At 45.4% G+C, this 15719-nt stretch overlaps 2 protein-coding genes across 2 annotated transcripts in view; one reads left to right on the forward strand and one right to left on the reverse strand.

The window, feature by feature from the left end:
• Positions 1-711: 711 nt before the first annotated feature.
• On the forward strand, positions 712-6437 carry IAH1 (isoamyl acetate hydrolyzing esterase 1 (putative)). The gene is made up of 6 exons (XM_005521873.3): positions 712-846; positions 1940-1992; positions 2433-2581; positions 3410-3571; positions 5314-5432; positions 6102-6437. The coding sequence occupies exons 1-6, from the start codon at positions 766-768 to the stop codon at positions 6267-6269; spliced, it is 732 nt and encodes a 243-aa protein (XP_005521930.1). The 5' UTR covers positions 712-765; the 3' UTR covers positions 6270-6437.
• Positions 6438-6571: 134 nt separating this feature from the next.
• Positions 6572-15719, reverse strand: part of ADAM17 (ADAM metallopeptidase domain 17) — a 36706-nt gene continuing 27558 nt past the window's right edge. Inside the window, exons 15-19 of the mRNA XM_005521872.3 lie at positions 14721-14851; positions 13674-13752; positions 12396-12484; positions 11704-11760; positions 6572-10073 (exon numbers count right to left, since the gene is read on the reverse strand). Of these exons, the coding sequence (XP_005521929.1) occupies positions 9723-10073; positions 11704-11760; positions 12396-12484; positions 13674-13752; positions 14721-14851 (707 nt within the window). The 3' untranslated portion in view covers positions 6572-9722. The remainder of the gene's footprint in view (positions 10074-11703; positions 11761-12395; positions 12485-13673; positions 13753-14720; positions 14852-15719) is intronic.

Raw genomic sequence — 15719 nt, forward strand, 5'->3', positions numbered from 1 at the left:
TTTAAAAGCCTGCATGCTGCCATGGCATTAACTGGACCAGAAGAACACCACCGCCTGCCGGAGAAGTGGGTGCTTATGACCCGTGACAGCCCCATCTGCCCTAAGTCGGTGACCAACCCGGCTTGGGAAAAGGGACACGGAGTATCAGAAACTGCATGACACAGGACAGAATTCCGAACACAGTGTGATTAATGCTCTGAGGTAGCTGTTGCCAGACAATGTCATGCTGAAAAATGTCCACAGAACCTGCGTTTCCTACAAGAGAGCTGTCTTGTACACGCTTATTTCCTCCTTTTGTCAGCTGATTAAAATTGCACCGGATGATCTTCATAGTAGTAGTAGTATTAGCGGAATTAATGTATGAGCAGTATTAACAAAAGTAGCGACAATTTCCTCCCCAAATTGTGTCGTTAGCAAGCTAAGTAGTTATGAAGTCTTTTAACTGGGCTAATTGCATTTTCTTAAGAAGGAGGTCTCTCTGAAACAGATAAAAACCATAAAATTGCGCGCGTTCTTTTGGAAGCGCTTCCAGCCAGCACAAGGGGTATGTGAGGGGTGGGTCCCCGGCTGCCCCCTCCCCGCGCACCTGCGCCACTGAGCCTTTTAAAGAGGCGACAAAAGATTGAGTGGGGCTGAACCTGAACCCGGCCTGTAACCGCGGCCTTCCCCCGGTCCGCCCCGTTTCCCGCTACAGAGGAAGCGGCGAGGCCGCCGCCGCCGCCGCCTCCTCCCGCCGCCGCTCCCGGCGGATGTCCGGCCGCGGCCATGGCGCTGGCGGAGGCGGGAGCCCGCGGGCGGCTCCTGCGCTGGCCTCGCGTCCTCCTCTTCGGAGACTCCATCACTGAGGTAGTGCCCGCCCGCCCGCGCCCGGCCCCGCAATTCCCATGTGGAGCTTCCCAGCCAGCCCGGCTCCTCGTACCGAGGCCGGCGGCGCAGCAGCGTCCCGGCGTTGCTGTGAGCTCCGGTGCCAAGCGGCGGGAGAGGGCCCGTCCGGCGGCCGTGGCCGGCTCGCACCCCCCTGGACGCGCCGTGAGCCTGTGCCAGGGGCCTTCGCGCCTGGTGGGCCTCTATGAGATTTGGAGCCATTTCACAAAAATTCTTGGGCTCGCTGTGTTAGGGGCGCGAGGGTGAAGGTGTAGCTTGGGATGTTCTGGTGTCGCGGGCATTTCTCATCCAGGGCTCCCAGCCCGTGCCGTCTGCAGGGCCCTCGCACTCTGCCCTTGCCCTGCTGGTGCGTCCCTGCTCGCCCAGCCCGCAGACAGGATCTCCACTGACGTGACTGCACCGCGGCCTGGTGAACATCTCCGAGGCAGCACCAGCTTTTTAGCGTTGATTTTGGGTCCCTGGTGCCTGGGTGGTGTGGTGGGTCACAGAGCTGCTGTGATGAAAAAGTAACTAACCAGAGAGCAAGTTTATCTTTAATGGGAGATGGGTGTCTAAGCCGACTCACTGTGCAGAATTGTAGCAGAGAGGATGGTGCAGCAGTGGGAATAAGGAGAAGGAATTAGTTTTTCCACTGATGGAAGAGGTAGGTATCAAACCACACTCAAAAGCAGCATGAAGAGAGGATTTTTGAGTGCTCTCCAGAATGTGAGTATCTTAGAAACAAAGTAGAAAAATACCACAGAGATACAGCAAACCCTCACTGGCCAAAATGAAACTACAGACCGACAGCAGTCAGTTTGGATTTTGAAGGGACCACAGGGTCCATCCCTCCAGAGGTACCAGCCCTGTGTTGTCTGAGATGCCAGTGGTGTGCCTGGGTAAAACCAGGACTGCTTGACCTCAGAGGGACAGGGCAGGGAGGGAGAAAACACTGCAGCAGCAGTGCCAGAGGCCATGCACAAAAGGTATTGAGATGGGAAGGTGCCGGTGGTGGGGCTGAGCTCTGGGGAACAAGCTCTTCCAGTGAGGATCTAACCATCTTCCTTGTTTTCAGTACTCCTTCCAGGAAAACGGCTGGGGGGCATACCTTGCTGAGAGACTGGTCAGGTAAGAGCTTAAATTTCAAAAGTAATTTCTAGCTTGCAGAAACGCATGCAGCTTTTCTAAATGAAAACCAACAACAGTTAATACATGTTTGTCTATTTATTGACATTTATTTATTTAGTGAAGTGGAACTGCCTTCTGGGCAGCATGCCCAGAGATGGTGGAAATACTCACTGGATGTTTCCACTCAAAGCTTGAGTGGAAATTAAAAATTCTTTAGTGATTGTCAGGATTGTTGTTCTAGTTCCATGGTGAAAGTAACTACATGTGCAGCCTGTGTGTGCACTTTCAAAGCACGATTCCATTGAAAACTCAGGTGAGTTTTCTCATTTTTCCTGACAGGGATAGAGGCAGATGACCTAACAGAATGGTTCAAAGCTTCCCAAGTTTTGTTTTGGTGGACAGAGAAGAGATGTTCTTTTTGATATGTGTTTCCGTTTCAGAAAATGTGATGTTGTGAATCGCGGGATCTCGGGGTACAACACCAGATGGGCTAAATTGGTTCTTCCAAGACTGATCAATGAAAGTACTAGTGCTGACAGTATTGTTGCAGTTACCATTTTCTTTGGAGCTAATGACAGTGCTTTGAAAGGTAGGGTAGCTTGCCTTCTGTCTTTTTTTTTCTGTGACCTGTTCTCTTAAAATGGTTTTACAGTTTAGCAGAATAGACAGAACATTTCACAGGCTTTTCCTGCTACTTCTCCAGGAACTGTTTGCTCTCTTTTCTTTTATACAGAGGTTGGTTTTCAGTCATTTCATTTGTTTTTAAACCATGCAGTGATTTCTCTCCCTGTCACGAAGTTTTAATACTAAAAAAGTAAATTCAGGGTGCTCAAGTTAGTAGTGTAGCAGCTGCCTAAAACTGGAGTTGGGCATCCAGCTGTTTTTTCTGTCTTTAAAGGAGGCTGATGAGTTCTCAGAAGATGGGCTGAGGAAAGGAGGGAAGGTAGCATTTGGATACTCTTTCAGATGAGCATAGCAGGATGCAGTCTAACCAAAATGACAATATCAGTGCATGAAGGACTGACTGCATGTCCATGGGACTTTCCAAAATTTTCTCTGCATCCAAGAATATTGGAAATCTCAGGTTTTGGTTCAGGCGAGGTTTGAGGTGATCATACTTTCTGATACTAAGATGAGAAGTTGTAAAAAAAGCATCTTAAAGAAACCCAGCTGTTGAGGCTTTTTCTCCCCTGTGCCTTATTTGCCTGTTGGAAATGCTGTTTTTAAACTCTCGATTTGTCTGCTTTGGGTATTGAGGAACAGAATTTTCCTACCACACCTCCCAAATGCATGGTTGAGGGGAACTGCATACTGGAAATGAATGTCCATGGCCAAACTGCATAGAAGTCCTGTTATTCTGTGTAAGAAACCTGCAGGGAGCTCAGCCCCACTGATGCATGTGCTGCACCCCTCACAGAGCTGAACCCTAAGCAACATGTTCCTTTGGAGGAGTATGCTGCCAACCTGAAGAGCATGGTGCAGTACCTGAAGTCAGTAGACATTACTGCAGACAGGATTATTTTGATAACACCACCACCTCTTCAGGAATCAGCTTGGGAAAAGGCATGTCTTGCCAAAGGTAAGGTAATGATGAGGATGGGTGGAATTCCTGCATTTTACCAGTGGAGTATAAGTGACAGATCCCAGGTTGTCAGGTGATTTCCTTCACACATGTGCCATGTTGCAGTCATGTTCTCTGACTTGTTTCTGTTGGAAGAGGGCTGCTGTTTTACTAAACAACTTCTGGACAAGCTCATGGAGTAACTACCAAGTAAGTACAAACATCCTTCCCAGAGTGTTGATTGATTTGTTAATGCATAGAACTGACAGAAGTGGCTGCCCTCTAAGAACATGGGGTTTGTCAACATCTCCTAGGCAGATTCCATCGTGTCCCAGCAGCTTCCAGAATAATAAAGATGGAATAAATGTTGGCATTGTGTGCCTTATAAAATTTTTTACTAGGTACAGCAGATTTCACATCTGTTTGGATAAGCAGTAATATCTCAGCTAGGTTTATTTAAAGTTAAAAAAACAATACCAGAGAATATCATATTCTAAGGATGCTAATAAAAGTGCCTGAAAAAGAAGAAAAAGGTAGTAAAATGATTTCCCATTATGTTGTTTAAGCTAACTCTAAAATTAGAGACATAGTAGCACTACTTCCCTTGTGTTACTGAGCTGGTGGAAATTGCCATAATCTCACTGACTCCAGCAGTGACAGTTTATACCTCCTGAGAGCATGTTCTCTTCTATTGGGACACCTTGTCCAGTTCTTGCATATTTATAAAAATCTTTTTAGTTAGGTCAGGTAAATACAGAGCTGGCACGCTTTTCTATGATTTAGGTGGTGTTGCATATCCTGAGTCATGTTTTCAATCAAAGTTGTAAGACTTTGAAGATGACCTTAAGTTTAAACTGCATTAAATTAGATGCCATTATTATATGATTTTGCATTAGGAGGCTTTGATGGGATGTCATGTGAGCACACCTCAAATGCTGCTTATCTGGCTTCCAGCTGTGAAGTAGCACTTGTAATGTTAATCCATTTTCCTCTTAAAAACATCCTTTTTATAGGGTAGGGATGGAAGAAATTTGAATTTACAGCACTGAATCTGCCACTGTCTGTCTAAAAGAGAGTACTGTCTAGGGATGGAACAAAAGATAGGGTGATCTCAGACCATGGACCACAAATGGAGTATTGTGGGTACAATAAGCAGCAATATCAGACCATCTGCCCTCCAGTATCAAGGAGAAATTTTCTGCCTGTTTCTAGTTTTGTCAGGTAGATACCAGAGCAAAGAAGAAATGGGAAGCAGGAGGATGGTGATGTTCACAGGAGCATTCATTCAGGTGGCAAAAGTAGAAAGAGGACTACTGCAAGGAACAGTTGCATGTGAAGTCAGACAAAAAGCAGAAGGCAGCTTGTAAATAAATTTCCATTTACTTAACTCTGTTTTACCTGCCTTAGCAGGTGTATGAAGAGAGTTTTAAATCTAAGCACTGCTTTGACCTGAAGCTTGCCAGAAGATGAGAGCTGTGAGCAGCAGAATTACACTGTCTGCTTGTTGCTGTTGCTTCTCTCAACCCGATGCATTTCTTCAAAAGAGACATTTTCAAGTGACTCAGAACCAAAGGATGTCCTGAAAAAGACTTCACAAGCTGTAGCTTCCAGCCACTTGCATTGCTGTGCTTTGGATTTAGTTTGTGATTGGTTATGTCTGCAGGTTTAACTCCTGATACACAGGGTGTGTGCCACAGAAGACTGAAATTGTGCTGCATCAGTGGCAGTTGCTGGATGTTTTCTTTGTTCCTGCTTGGTAGGTGACAAACTGAACCGCTGCAATGCCACCACCGGGCAGTACGCCCAGGCCTGTGTCCAGGTCGCCAGGGAATGTGGCACGGACGTGCTCGACCTCTGGACCCTGATGCAGAAGAATCAGGTACGATGAAATGAGAAATACTTGAAACTGTCATGAATTGTGAAATGCATCATTTAGCACAGAGGAACTGGTGGTGCTGCATTATCACTGAAATGATACAAAATACATCCAAATTTCACTTCAGGGAAGGAAAAAACCAGTCTAGAGTGTTTCATATTTGGCAACGAGAAATAAAGCTTTATTCAACCTGGCCATGGTACTTGGTTAGCAAATATCCCCTTGAGTACATTATATCTAAATAGCCTTTTCCTTGGACTTGAGTCATGGAATAGTTTAGGTTGGAAGGGACCTCTGGAGGTTTCTTGTCCAACCCACTCTGCAGTGTTGGGCTAATTTCAAGTTCAGATCTGGTTGCACAAGGGTGTTGCTGATGCTTCTGACCAAATACCCAAACTCATCCATAGGAGACTGCAGACAACTCTAGTTTGAACCTTCTTCCTCCCTGCCCTCCCTGATGCAGTAGACTATTGACTTTTGATTGCATCACTTAATCCCATGATCTTTTACTGATGAATACGAGTGATTTTGGCCATCAGAACATTTTCTTAACATTTTAACATAAACAGTGAAAAATAAAACCAGTTTACCAGCTGTCTTTGAAGAATTACTGAAAACCATCTCTATGCAGGTAGGAAATACACTAATATATAGTTTTAACCTCCCTTGTAGGATTTCTCTTCCTATTTGTCTGATGGTCTTCATCTGTCGACAAAAGGCAACAGCTTTGTAGCAGCTCAGCTTTGGTCACGCCTGGAAAACAAACTGTCTGCTCTTCCTTCACTGCTTCCTTATTGGCGTGATGTGGACCACACAAACCCCGAGGCCAGTCTTCTGTGACATCCCTGCAGGGAGTAGCCGGGGCAGCCACCCAGACAGAGCCAGCCCATTATCCAGCAGCATGCTGCAAACTGTGTCCTCAGGGAACATGGCACTGGGCAGTCCCCAGCAGTGCTCTTCTCTGTCCCTTTCTCTTGGTCTGTGGGAGAATAAAGGTGAGACCACTTAGGGTGTGTCCTGGGGTGGTTTTTCTTCATGCTGCTGTTGCCAGGATAGCTGTGGGAATGAGTAGCTCTTTCCTTGGAGGACTCAGAGGAAAATGAGTCTCAGCTGCTCTGTGGCCAAGAGACAAGAGGCTGCCCTGAGCAGTTCCTGGCTTTGCTGAGCTGTGGGGACTGCACTAATACCATCTTGCTTTAAACACAGAGGAGCTCATAAGAGACAGTAGTGTGGAGTTTGTCAAGAGCCATTAGTGTCAGTCCAAATTAATTTATTTGGATGTAATACAGTAGGAACAGCAGTTCCCTAAGTTTTGCTTTGGCAGTGAAAGAGAGTAGTTTAGAGCAGGGCTTTTAAAATTTAACTTACTCTGGCACCAGCAGCAGCTTCTTTATACCCAACTCTTCTGTATAGGCACAGGTTTCAGACCAGTGCATGTTTTTGGGCATGGTGATACACGAGCTTGGAGAAACTACTAGAAGAGATCTGCATCTCTGCTGATAAAGCTATACCGTATGTCATTTGCCATGAAGTTAAGAAGACCTTTCAAATGAGTTGTTAAAATAATTTTATAACTCATGTAAGTACTGCAGACTATGCAGGTTTTGGCCAAGAGAACACAAACTACAAAACTGCCTTTACAAACCAAAAAAAGCACTGCCTGCAACCTAGATGAAATTCAACAAGTATGGAAAAAATGGTTTGGGAAATGATTGTCTAGCAAGCCAGATAGCAGCAAAAATGAGGATACAACTAACCAAGCATAAAAACCAAATAGTGTTATCACTGCAGATATAAGCCCTCCATAATTCTGGGCTGTATTAACAATTATGTTGATATGGAACAGCTGTGTTTATTATGTAGGGGGTGAGAGAATAATGGGAGGCTCTCATGCTGTCCTGCACTGTTAGTCCCATTAGACTGCCTTTGCTTCTTGAAATAATTAAGGAATCTACTTACTGTCATCTGCTGTGTAACAGTGTTATAAACTGGAGCCTAAGTCGTTATTTTTCCATTTTCTGTGCCTGGAGCCAAAGCAGAAGTGAGTTTGATGTATAAATATTTATGAGTATTAAACTGGACTATCCTTTCTGTAATAAATGCTTACAGTAAAGACTGGCTGAACAGCAAAACGGGGTCCCAGTGGGAAACTGTGGATCTTCCTGCCTTAGATGTTATGAACAAACCATGCAAGTACTGCTTTCAGCTTCTGGAATACAGCTCAGGCTTGGGGGATAGATTCATTGATTTCCAAGGCCTGCTCCAAATCTCCATTTTCATGCTCCCAAGAATGTGCCACTGCATGGTATTCACCTGGTATGTAAAAACCTTTGTGCTGAGAACGTGTACTCACAGATTTGGTATCTGAACAGGCATTTGAGCACACCCCCCTCCCTTAGGCATTAATGTCATCATCTGAACTGAGGAGAATCTGCAGAACACATGGCAATACCAGCTCCAGCTTGGGCAGGAAGCAGGCAGCCCTCACGGTGCAGGTCAGCACTATCAATAGCCCAGGTCTGGCTTCTGCAGCATCTGAGCTCAGCAAGGAGCAGTAGGAAGTCCTGGCTCCTGCCTGGCTGCATGCCAGACTTTTAACCCAGGCTTTGACAACCAAAGCATGGAGATCTTTTAGAAAAGGACTGCATAGAAACAGCTCTTGTTTAAGTGATTTTTTTTTTTTAATATAAAAAGCTTTTACTTCGTTGGGAATTAAATTAACTCCTCACACATGTACGTTGCACTGAATCAAAAAAAGAAAACCTGAACAAAAAACAAACAACCCCAAACAAAGTTCAAAACCAGCATATAAAACCTAACAGCTAGTCAGATAGGAATACCATAAGGCACACGTTCAAGTACAAGTGTAACAAGTATCCTTGGGTGTGGAGGAGAGGGAACACTCACACAACTTTACAGCACAGGTTCAGTTCCTTTCTCTCACATTTAAAACACGGGCTCTCCACAGCTGTTTCCCTGTGGCTGAGTCCAGGCTTGTAACAGGTAAATGGTTCTGCCCTTGGCCACATTTATCAATAGGTTATTGTGGGAGAAAACAGCTGCAGAATGAAGGTGCTGCTGTACTACCAGGACAGTTGCTTTATGACTCCACTATGTCAGTTCATCTGCTACTAAGCTAAAACAAGGCTCATGTACCATTCCCAGCTCACCTGACAGATCTCCAGGTGTACAGAAGACACCATCCAATTACCAGTTTTTAACATCACATTTTACTACACATGTGAGAATCTGTATTCACAAAATCTCCTCCTTATTCTTACCCTGCAATTTTTAACAAAGGTTTATTTCTTTACTAAATTCACAAGTGTTTTTAAACAAATGCCTCCCCTGCAATGGCATGATGTTTTCTCATCGTTCATGCAGTAGGAGCCTCCAAAGGCCACAGAGACCATGGAAATCTGAGCTCATCAATTTCAACATTTCAACAATAGTGTTGCCTATTTTAAAATTTGGAGAAACATTTCTGCACCAAAACTGCTGTAAACAGCAGTTTAAAATGTCATCTGCATAACTGATTTCTTCCTTTACACTTTCTCCAACCAGACACCTGCAACACACAAACCTTAGTGCAGAGTGGGAAGCTCCCAACAAAAGACACCAAGACGAGACGGCCTCACAACTGAGGCAGCAGTTTCATGCTAAAGGAGCATTTCTCATGCACCATATATGGTTTAACAGCCTCTGTGATTCTTTTATCTATATGGAAGTTGGGCATCTTAAGTATCTTTATTCTGATGATGCATTTCACTGTATTTTTACCTGTTTCATTACTCTCTGTTCTCAAGGCATTTGCTCAGGCTTTTGGTTACACGTACCTTAAAATGCTAAATTATATACTCTATTATGGAACATACTGCAGTGTTCATTTTGGTTTTAAAAGCCCCTTAATTTTGTCTATCAGTGCTGTCAGACTACAAAATATTAAAATATAAAAAAAGGCTGATATACACAATCCAATATCCATCAGGATATTTGGTTTTGCACCACAGGTTGAAGGAAATGTTAAAGGTCAAGGAAATAGAAAAACAAATCCAAAAAGCTTCAAAAACAAGCCAGTTCTAGTTTGGATTTTCCTTTTTAAAAGATACAATGCTCTAATAAATGTAGTTTAAGGAAGGTCATACACATGACCAGCATCTGCAGTAGGTCACTTCCTTATTCTCCCACTCCCTCACAAAAATATATGTACATACATTTATATTTATAGAAATGAAATGGTTTCAGATCCTTATTTTGCAGACACGAGTCATACATTTAGAAGGCAGCAGGACACTAGCACTCTGTTTCTTTGCTGTCCACTCGGTTCTGGCGCTGTAGTTTGAAGGATGAAGCTTTCTCACTCCTAATGACAGGATGGTCTGTCAAGTCCTCGAAAGATTTGGCGGCCGAGCTGCTGTTTGGGAAAGGGTCCTTCTCAAAGGCATCCTCATCGATGTGTGAGTCGGTGCTCGGGTCCTCCTGGATGGTGTCCATCCTTTGGTGGTCCTGCTTGGGTGGCGCGGGCGCGGCGGGCGCGGCCGTCAGGGGCTGCAGCGGCTGGTGCCGGCTCGTGGCCTGCGCCGCGGGGAATGGCTTGATGATGCGAACGGAGGCAGAGTCCAGGCTGCTGAGCATCTCCACGTTCTGCAAGACACAAGCAGCCACATCACTGGCAAAAGCAACCAGCATCTAGCCCTGGGTTCGGTGTTTGCAGCATTTTTCAAAGAGAGGAGGCACTTTCCGAGGAGCAGCTGCACTCCTGTTAGAACAGCTTAAAGGCTACCCCATGCCACTCCCTAAAGGCAGAAAGGTTGTTCTGTGTCTGCTTCCTCCTCTGCATAAAGCTCCACAGGTGACAGCCTCACTGCTGATGACTCGGCTCTTCCTTCCTGGGGCCCAAACTGCTTTGGCAAATCCTAGGACTGGAAATGCAGGGTCAAGCCACATGACACAGAGCTCAGTACAGGGAAACGGTCCAAGGTATAGCTTATTCCAGTCCTCCAACTTGGGAGAGTTCATCATTTCATGTACAAGAAGCTGCACTGAACACAGGGTCAAAGACTGCAGGGACCAGAGTCATCACAACCAAAATCTGCAATCCTGATTAAATTCAAGTCCATTGATGTCTGCTTCTATTTCAGCATGGTTTGGAAAATATCCAGAGATCTCTAGGCATAAAAGAAATCCCCAAGGACCTCCACAAATGCTAATACTGGGAAGGCTGAGATGTTTACCTGCTACCATTTCCCAGCTGCTCCATCCTCAGCAGATGCAAAAGACACAAAATCTGTTCGTTAAACTTTTGCTGGTGCAAGGAGACCATTGGCTATACCTGTGCTCTCCTGCCTCTGGGATTTTCTCAATTGAATACAGGTAAGAAGCACTAAGATAACTTTTCTCATGGCACAACTATGGGGCACTTGAACTAAGATCACCCTCTGTTCTGTCACAGTAGATGACAGAGGCACACTGTCTCAGTGGTCTCCAACTTCAGTATGCTTTCTCCAATGGTTGTACAAAGAAGAGCTCTGCAAGGCTTTTTTCCTCCTTCCCCTCACAGAACAACATTTCCTTAACTGAATATTTCAGTTCTTAACAGGAACTGGATTGTCAAAGCACAGGAAAGGATACCCAAAACTATGTCACAAGGTGCCCTGTGCTGGACTGTAATTAAAATTTATCTTGGCAATTTTTTGCTCTTTCCCTCTCCCAGCTCAGGATCTGCAAGGTGAGAAGTGCTACTGATGGGCCCCTTGAGCAACTGGAAGGCTATAGCACATCTGGGTGCTAGAAGCCAACTCCTGCAAACAGCCATTCTACAGCAAAGACACTGCATTTTGCAGAGATTTTTGAGCCATATGCTTCAGTGACTCCACTTGGTTGTGAACAAGCAGCCTGTGGCTGGTGCTGCCGCGTGTGCTGTGCCAAGGGGATGCCAGACATGGGTCAAGCTGTGCTCTGCAGAGCAGAGTGGCTTCCAGCCCCAGAGGGCTTCCTGCCCCTCTCTGCTGCACCAGAGGGGCTCTGCCAACAAGGCTCAGCTCTTACAAGAAGGAAGAATCAGATCCTGCCATGCTGCAGTGCTTGGTAAGAGTGAACAGAGGCTTTTTCAGAAACCAGCTTCTCCTCACATGCATTCACCCCTCTGCAGCATGGGGCTCTGGAGCTCTCTCTTACTACTCTTTTAGTAAATACTCTGCAGACACCTGATGTTCAGGTTTTCCAAAGCACACGGGACAGCATTCTGCCAATCCAGACTTAGATAGCAACTTACACTGGGGCAAAACAGGGATTTTGTGTTCTCCTCATACTGCTTGTCCAATTTCTTGTCCTGTTGAAAAACACAGAACAAAGTAAGAAAGTTAATTTCCCTATGGCAAAGTCTCATTTTTTCTGCGGGGACACAGCACTTTGTGGGGGTCTTTTTCCTTCCCCTACTTCCCATGCCTTCCCATTCATCCCAGGAGTGCCTGTGCTCTCTTTGCTCTAAACCCACACTGCTGTCACCAGCATACCACATGTCCACACTCCCAGTGGCTATAAGCTTGACTCTCTTTACCCATCCACCCAAGACCAACTAAGATCACTTTCCATTCTGGGTCTCCTCTCAAAATATGGGTGTCATTTTTTCACAGGGCTTCAGAAGACTTTGTTTTTAATCATAAAAATACCAAAATTATACTTGGGTAGAATTCAGAAGGCAGAGAAAGAAAATCTGCCTGGGAAAGAATGGGAAAGGCTCCAGGGAATAGTCATGGGAGCACTGGGTCTGCCAGAGCCTGGCAGAGTTTAGCAAGAGTTTTGCCTACTGAAGGAGCAGTAAGCCTTACATATGCTGGATTTCCCCCCAGGGTTTGCTAAAAGCTTCCCATCATTTTCTCCCACATCCATCTGCCATTTCACATATGAAGGGTGTTCTCACAGCAAAATCCAACAGAGCAGTCATCTCAAAGACAGCTTACTCACCACACAGTGCACAAGGATGCTGAGAGGAATCCAAAACAGTAAGGAGAAGACAAGCACAGAGCCCACTATATTATCTGCTAGGAACTTCCCTGTGAAACCAGTTCACATCTGTCAGTTACATTCCAAATAAAGTTTCATGAACACACACATCTATCCCTCCCTTCTGCAGCCACTGCTCAGGCAAGTGAAGCCTCAGAATTGCTCAGAGAAGCACAGGCTGCCTACTTTGGAGTAAGCGAAGATAAAATGAAAGAACTTTAGAAAATTTAGAAAATTGTATCCAGTACAATAACAGTAACAATAACAGGTTTTTCTCTGTTGTTCTCTGAAGAGAAATACTGTGAGGCTGTAATATTGAATATGGGTTGTTTTGGAACAGCCTATACTAAGCCAGCCAAGCTGCCCCTCTTACTATACAAGACACACTGCAAGTCCATTACCAAATTCTGATGTAACAGTCATGTGATCTCTACTTGCCTCCACAAACAAAATATTTGAATGTCAAAGATTCAAAAACTGCCTCTATCCAAGCAGGCTAAATAGCTTTATCAGTTACCTAAGAAACAATTCTTTGTCTCTGAAACTTGAGATTGAAAGCTGCAGCTCAGACAATTGCACTGTGCAGGCACAGTGGTGCCATGAGCACATACAGTTTAGGGCTTATAACACAGCACCAGCTTAACCACAGGTTTTTTCTGGTGCCAGTAACACAGAGCGAGACACTGGGGCTGACACCTGGGGTGAGGTGACACCTGCTTGGGTTGCACAGTTGGGATCAAGACCAAGGAGGCCCACTCAGTCACAGGGAGTGACTCAGCACAGGCACAGCTTGAGGTGTGTGACCCCTGGTTTTCTTAAATGACAGAGAAAGGAAGTGTTCCCCTCCAGTCAGTTGACATTTAAATACCACTGAGAGGCCCACTTTATACCCTGCTGAATCTAGCTGACCTCTAAAGAGACTGACTGTTATTTCCTTTTCTTGAATTGACCTAGTTCTTGATATTCAGACAAGAAGCTATCGTCCCTTTCACAAGCTTGGAAGATGCCTAGAAAAAAATGGAGTATAAATATTCAAAACAATACCCCATCCTTTCAGCTTTAAAAGGTGAGATCAGTAGTGTCAAACTTCAGGCAAAAATATACTTCGATATATCACAAACACTGCTACTAGCTACCCTTGCACACAGGTATAAATCCAGGCAGCTAACTCCCCCTGAGGCTTTAGAGGTTCATGTCATGAACTCAAAAATCCCTGAATGATATGGTTAGGTATCTTACCAAAAGTATTGATGCTGAGTTGGTCTATGAAATCCCAAAATCGTTCAATCACATCCTGTACCTGCTTCTCACATTTGCCCTGCAAAAGTAACAAAATAATCTTATGCTACCAAGTATTAAGTACTGCCTTCTTGGAGAAGGAGTTACAATGATAGCAATGAAATGAGAACTACAGACACAGCATGACTTCACTTATATTCTGAATACAGAATTACATTCATGTCCAATAGCAGCAGTCCATTTTTACTGCCTCTATTTTATCAGGTCAGCTTCAATTTGACTGCAGTCTGAATCAGATCAAGTTGTATTGTTTGAAACATGCAAAATCCACTCCATCTTTCACCCATCTCAGTGGACATAAAACTATTATTTCTGGAGAGATTTAAACACTGGAAGCCTCAGTTCCCATTTTCCACAAAGAAGACTTCAGCTCTCAGGAGACCAAGGTTACAGACAAACTCCCATCCAGATTTGGCTGTGCTGGTTTAATATAGTGGATCTTCCAGTTCTGCCAGCAGAAGGACTGGGACATGCCCTCCCAAATTCACCTCTGCTGGCACCCAGTTTAGCTCTAACCACTGGGGTCTGCAGGTGTCTGTGCAGCTGTACCAAGGAAAAGGCCATTGAGTGCCAGCAAGCCACCAGTCTCCTTGCCACAGCTCACTGCCCCTTTTGGATACTGCCGGCTGGATTTTCATGTGACTGCTCCCTGACCTGAATTATTGGAATAAAAATTAATTGGGCTAACGGGAACAACTGGAAAGGCAAGTGCTGCAAACCCAGCTGAGCTTACAGCAGCACTCAGTCCCCTCCTTTGTGCAGGGTGCCAGCTGGCTGAGCTATGGGGAGCAGCAGAGGGGGTAATGAGCAGCTCCAGAAGGTAACAGCTTCCCCTTGCATGGGTCTCTGCAGAACACCAACACCCTTTAATATTTACCCTGTGAAGAGGTACTTAAAACCCTGCTCACGCTCTGGCTTCTCTTTCCCAGCACGGTCCTCCTCCCTGAGGACTCGGATCCCCAGCAGAGCAGAGCTGGGTGCACTCACATTTGTGTCACAGAACCCCACAGTGCAAGGCTTCCCCTTGCGCAGGAACAGGAACTGGTCGTTGGCATCCATGTATGGCGTGCACCTGTCCTGCTCGTCCCGGCAGCACACCTTGCAGGAATTATCTGTTTCTGAAATAAAGCAGCAAACTCATTCCTTGGAAGCACAAAGAGTCACCTGCAACCCACAACCCCATGTGTCTCCTGTCTGAGCATAGTCCTGACCAGCCTCCCTGCAGGGAAAGCAGAACCAAGCCACCCAAGTTCAGGCACTCTGACAATCGATCCTAAAATTCAATCACATGCCCTGTGCAACATATTAAGGAGTACAGTGGGACCAAGTTCTCCAAGCTGATACCCCAACACTGCATGAAACAACAGGCAATGAAGAGGTTCCAAGCACCTCCAAAAGGACAAATTTAAATATTTCATGGGCTCTGAGTCCTCTAGGCACCTGTCTCCTCGGCTATGCCTTCCACCTCAAACAGTGGGGCTCACAGCAGTAACTTGTGTTGCCCCTGTGAAGTTTTCATCCTGCTCCCAGCTGCTTTCCCACATTTAGGGAATAATATGGACAGCAAAGGAGCAGGAAAAATCACTGGCAGATGTATATGGCAGGCAGGTTAGCAGGAGAATGAAGCTGGGGATTCTATATTCTCAGGGTACTTTAATCTCTTTGAAATCTTTCTTTAACTCCTTGCTGGAGGCCAGTACACTCCGCTGCCAGATGCTGGATCCAGAGGTCGGTTGGAATCGCCTTACAATACCTTCTTGTCCATCTGTGGTAGAGCTGGAAGGTAGAAGAGTGTCCTCTCCTTTAGTGTCAGACCCCAAGTCTCACCTTAATGTCTTCAACCCAAACCACCAGAAGACAGGAGGACATTCACATTCCCTTTTTAAACAGAGAACGGCTGACAAAACCCAACAGTTTAAACTTTTCCAGAAACCACAAATTCAGCCCTCCAAGAGGCCAGCCCACAGTGAAGCCAGCACTCTCCAA

This window comes from Pseudopodoces humilis, chromosome 3, assembly GCF_049639895.1.
Source record: "Pseudopodoces humilis isolate 2021_Gansu_Grassland_sample_001 chromosome 3, ASM4963989v1, whole genome shotgun sequence".
NCBI lineage: Eukaryota > Metazoa > Chordata > Aves > Passeriformes > Paridae > Pseudopodoces > Pseudopodoces humilis.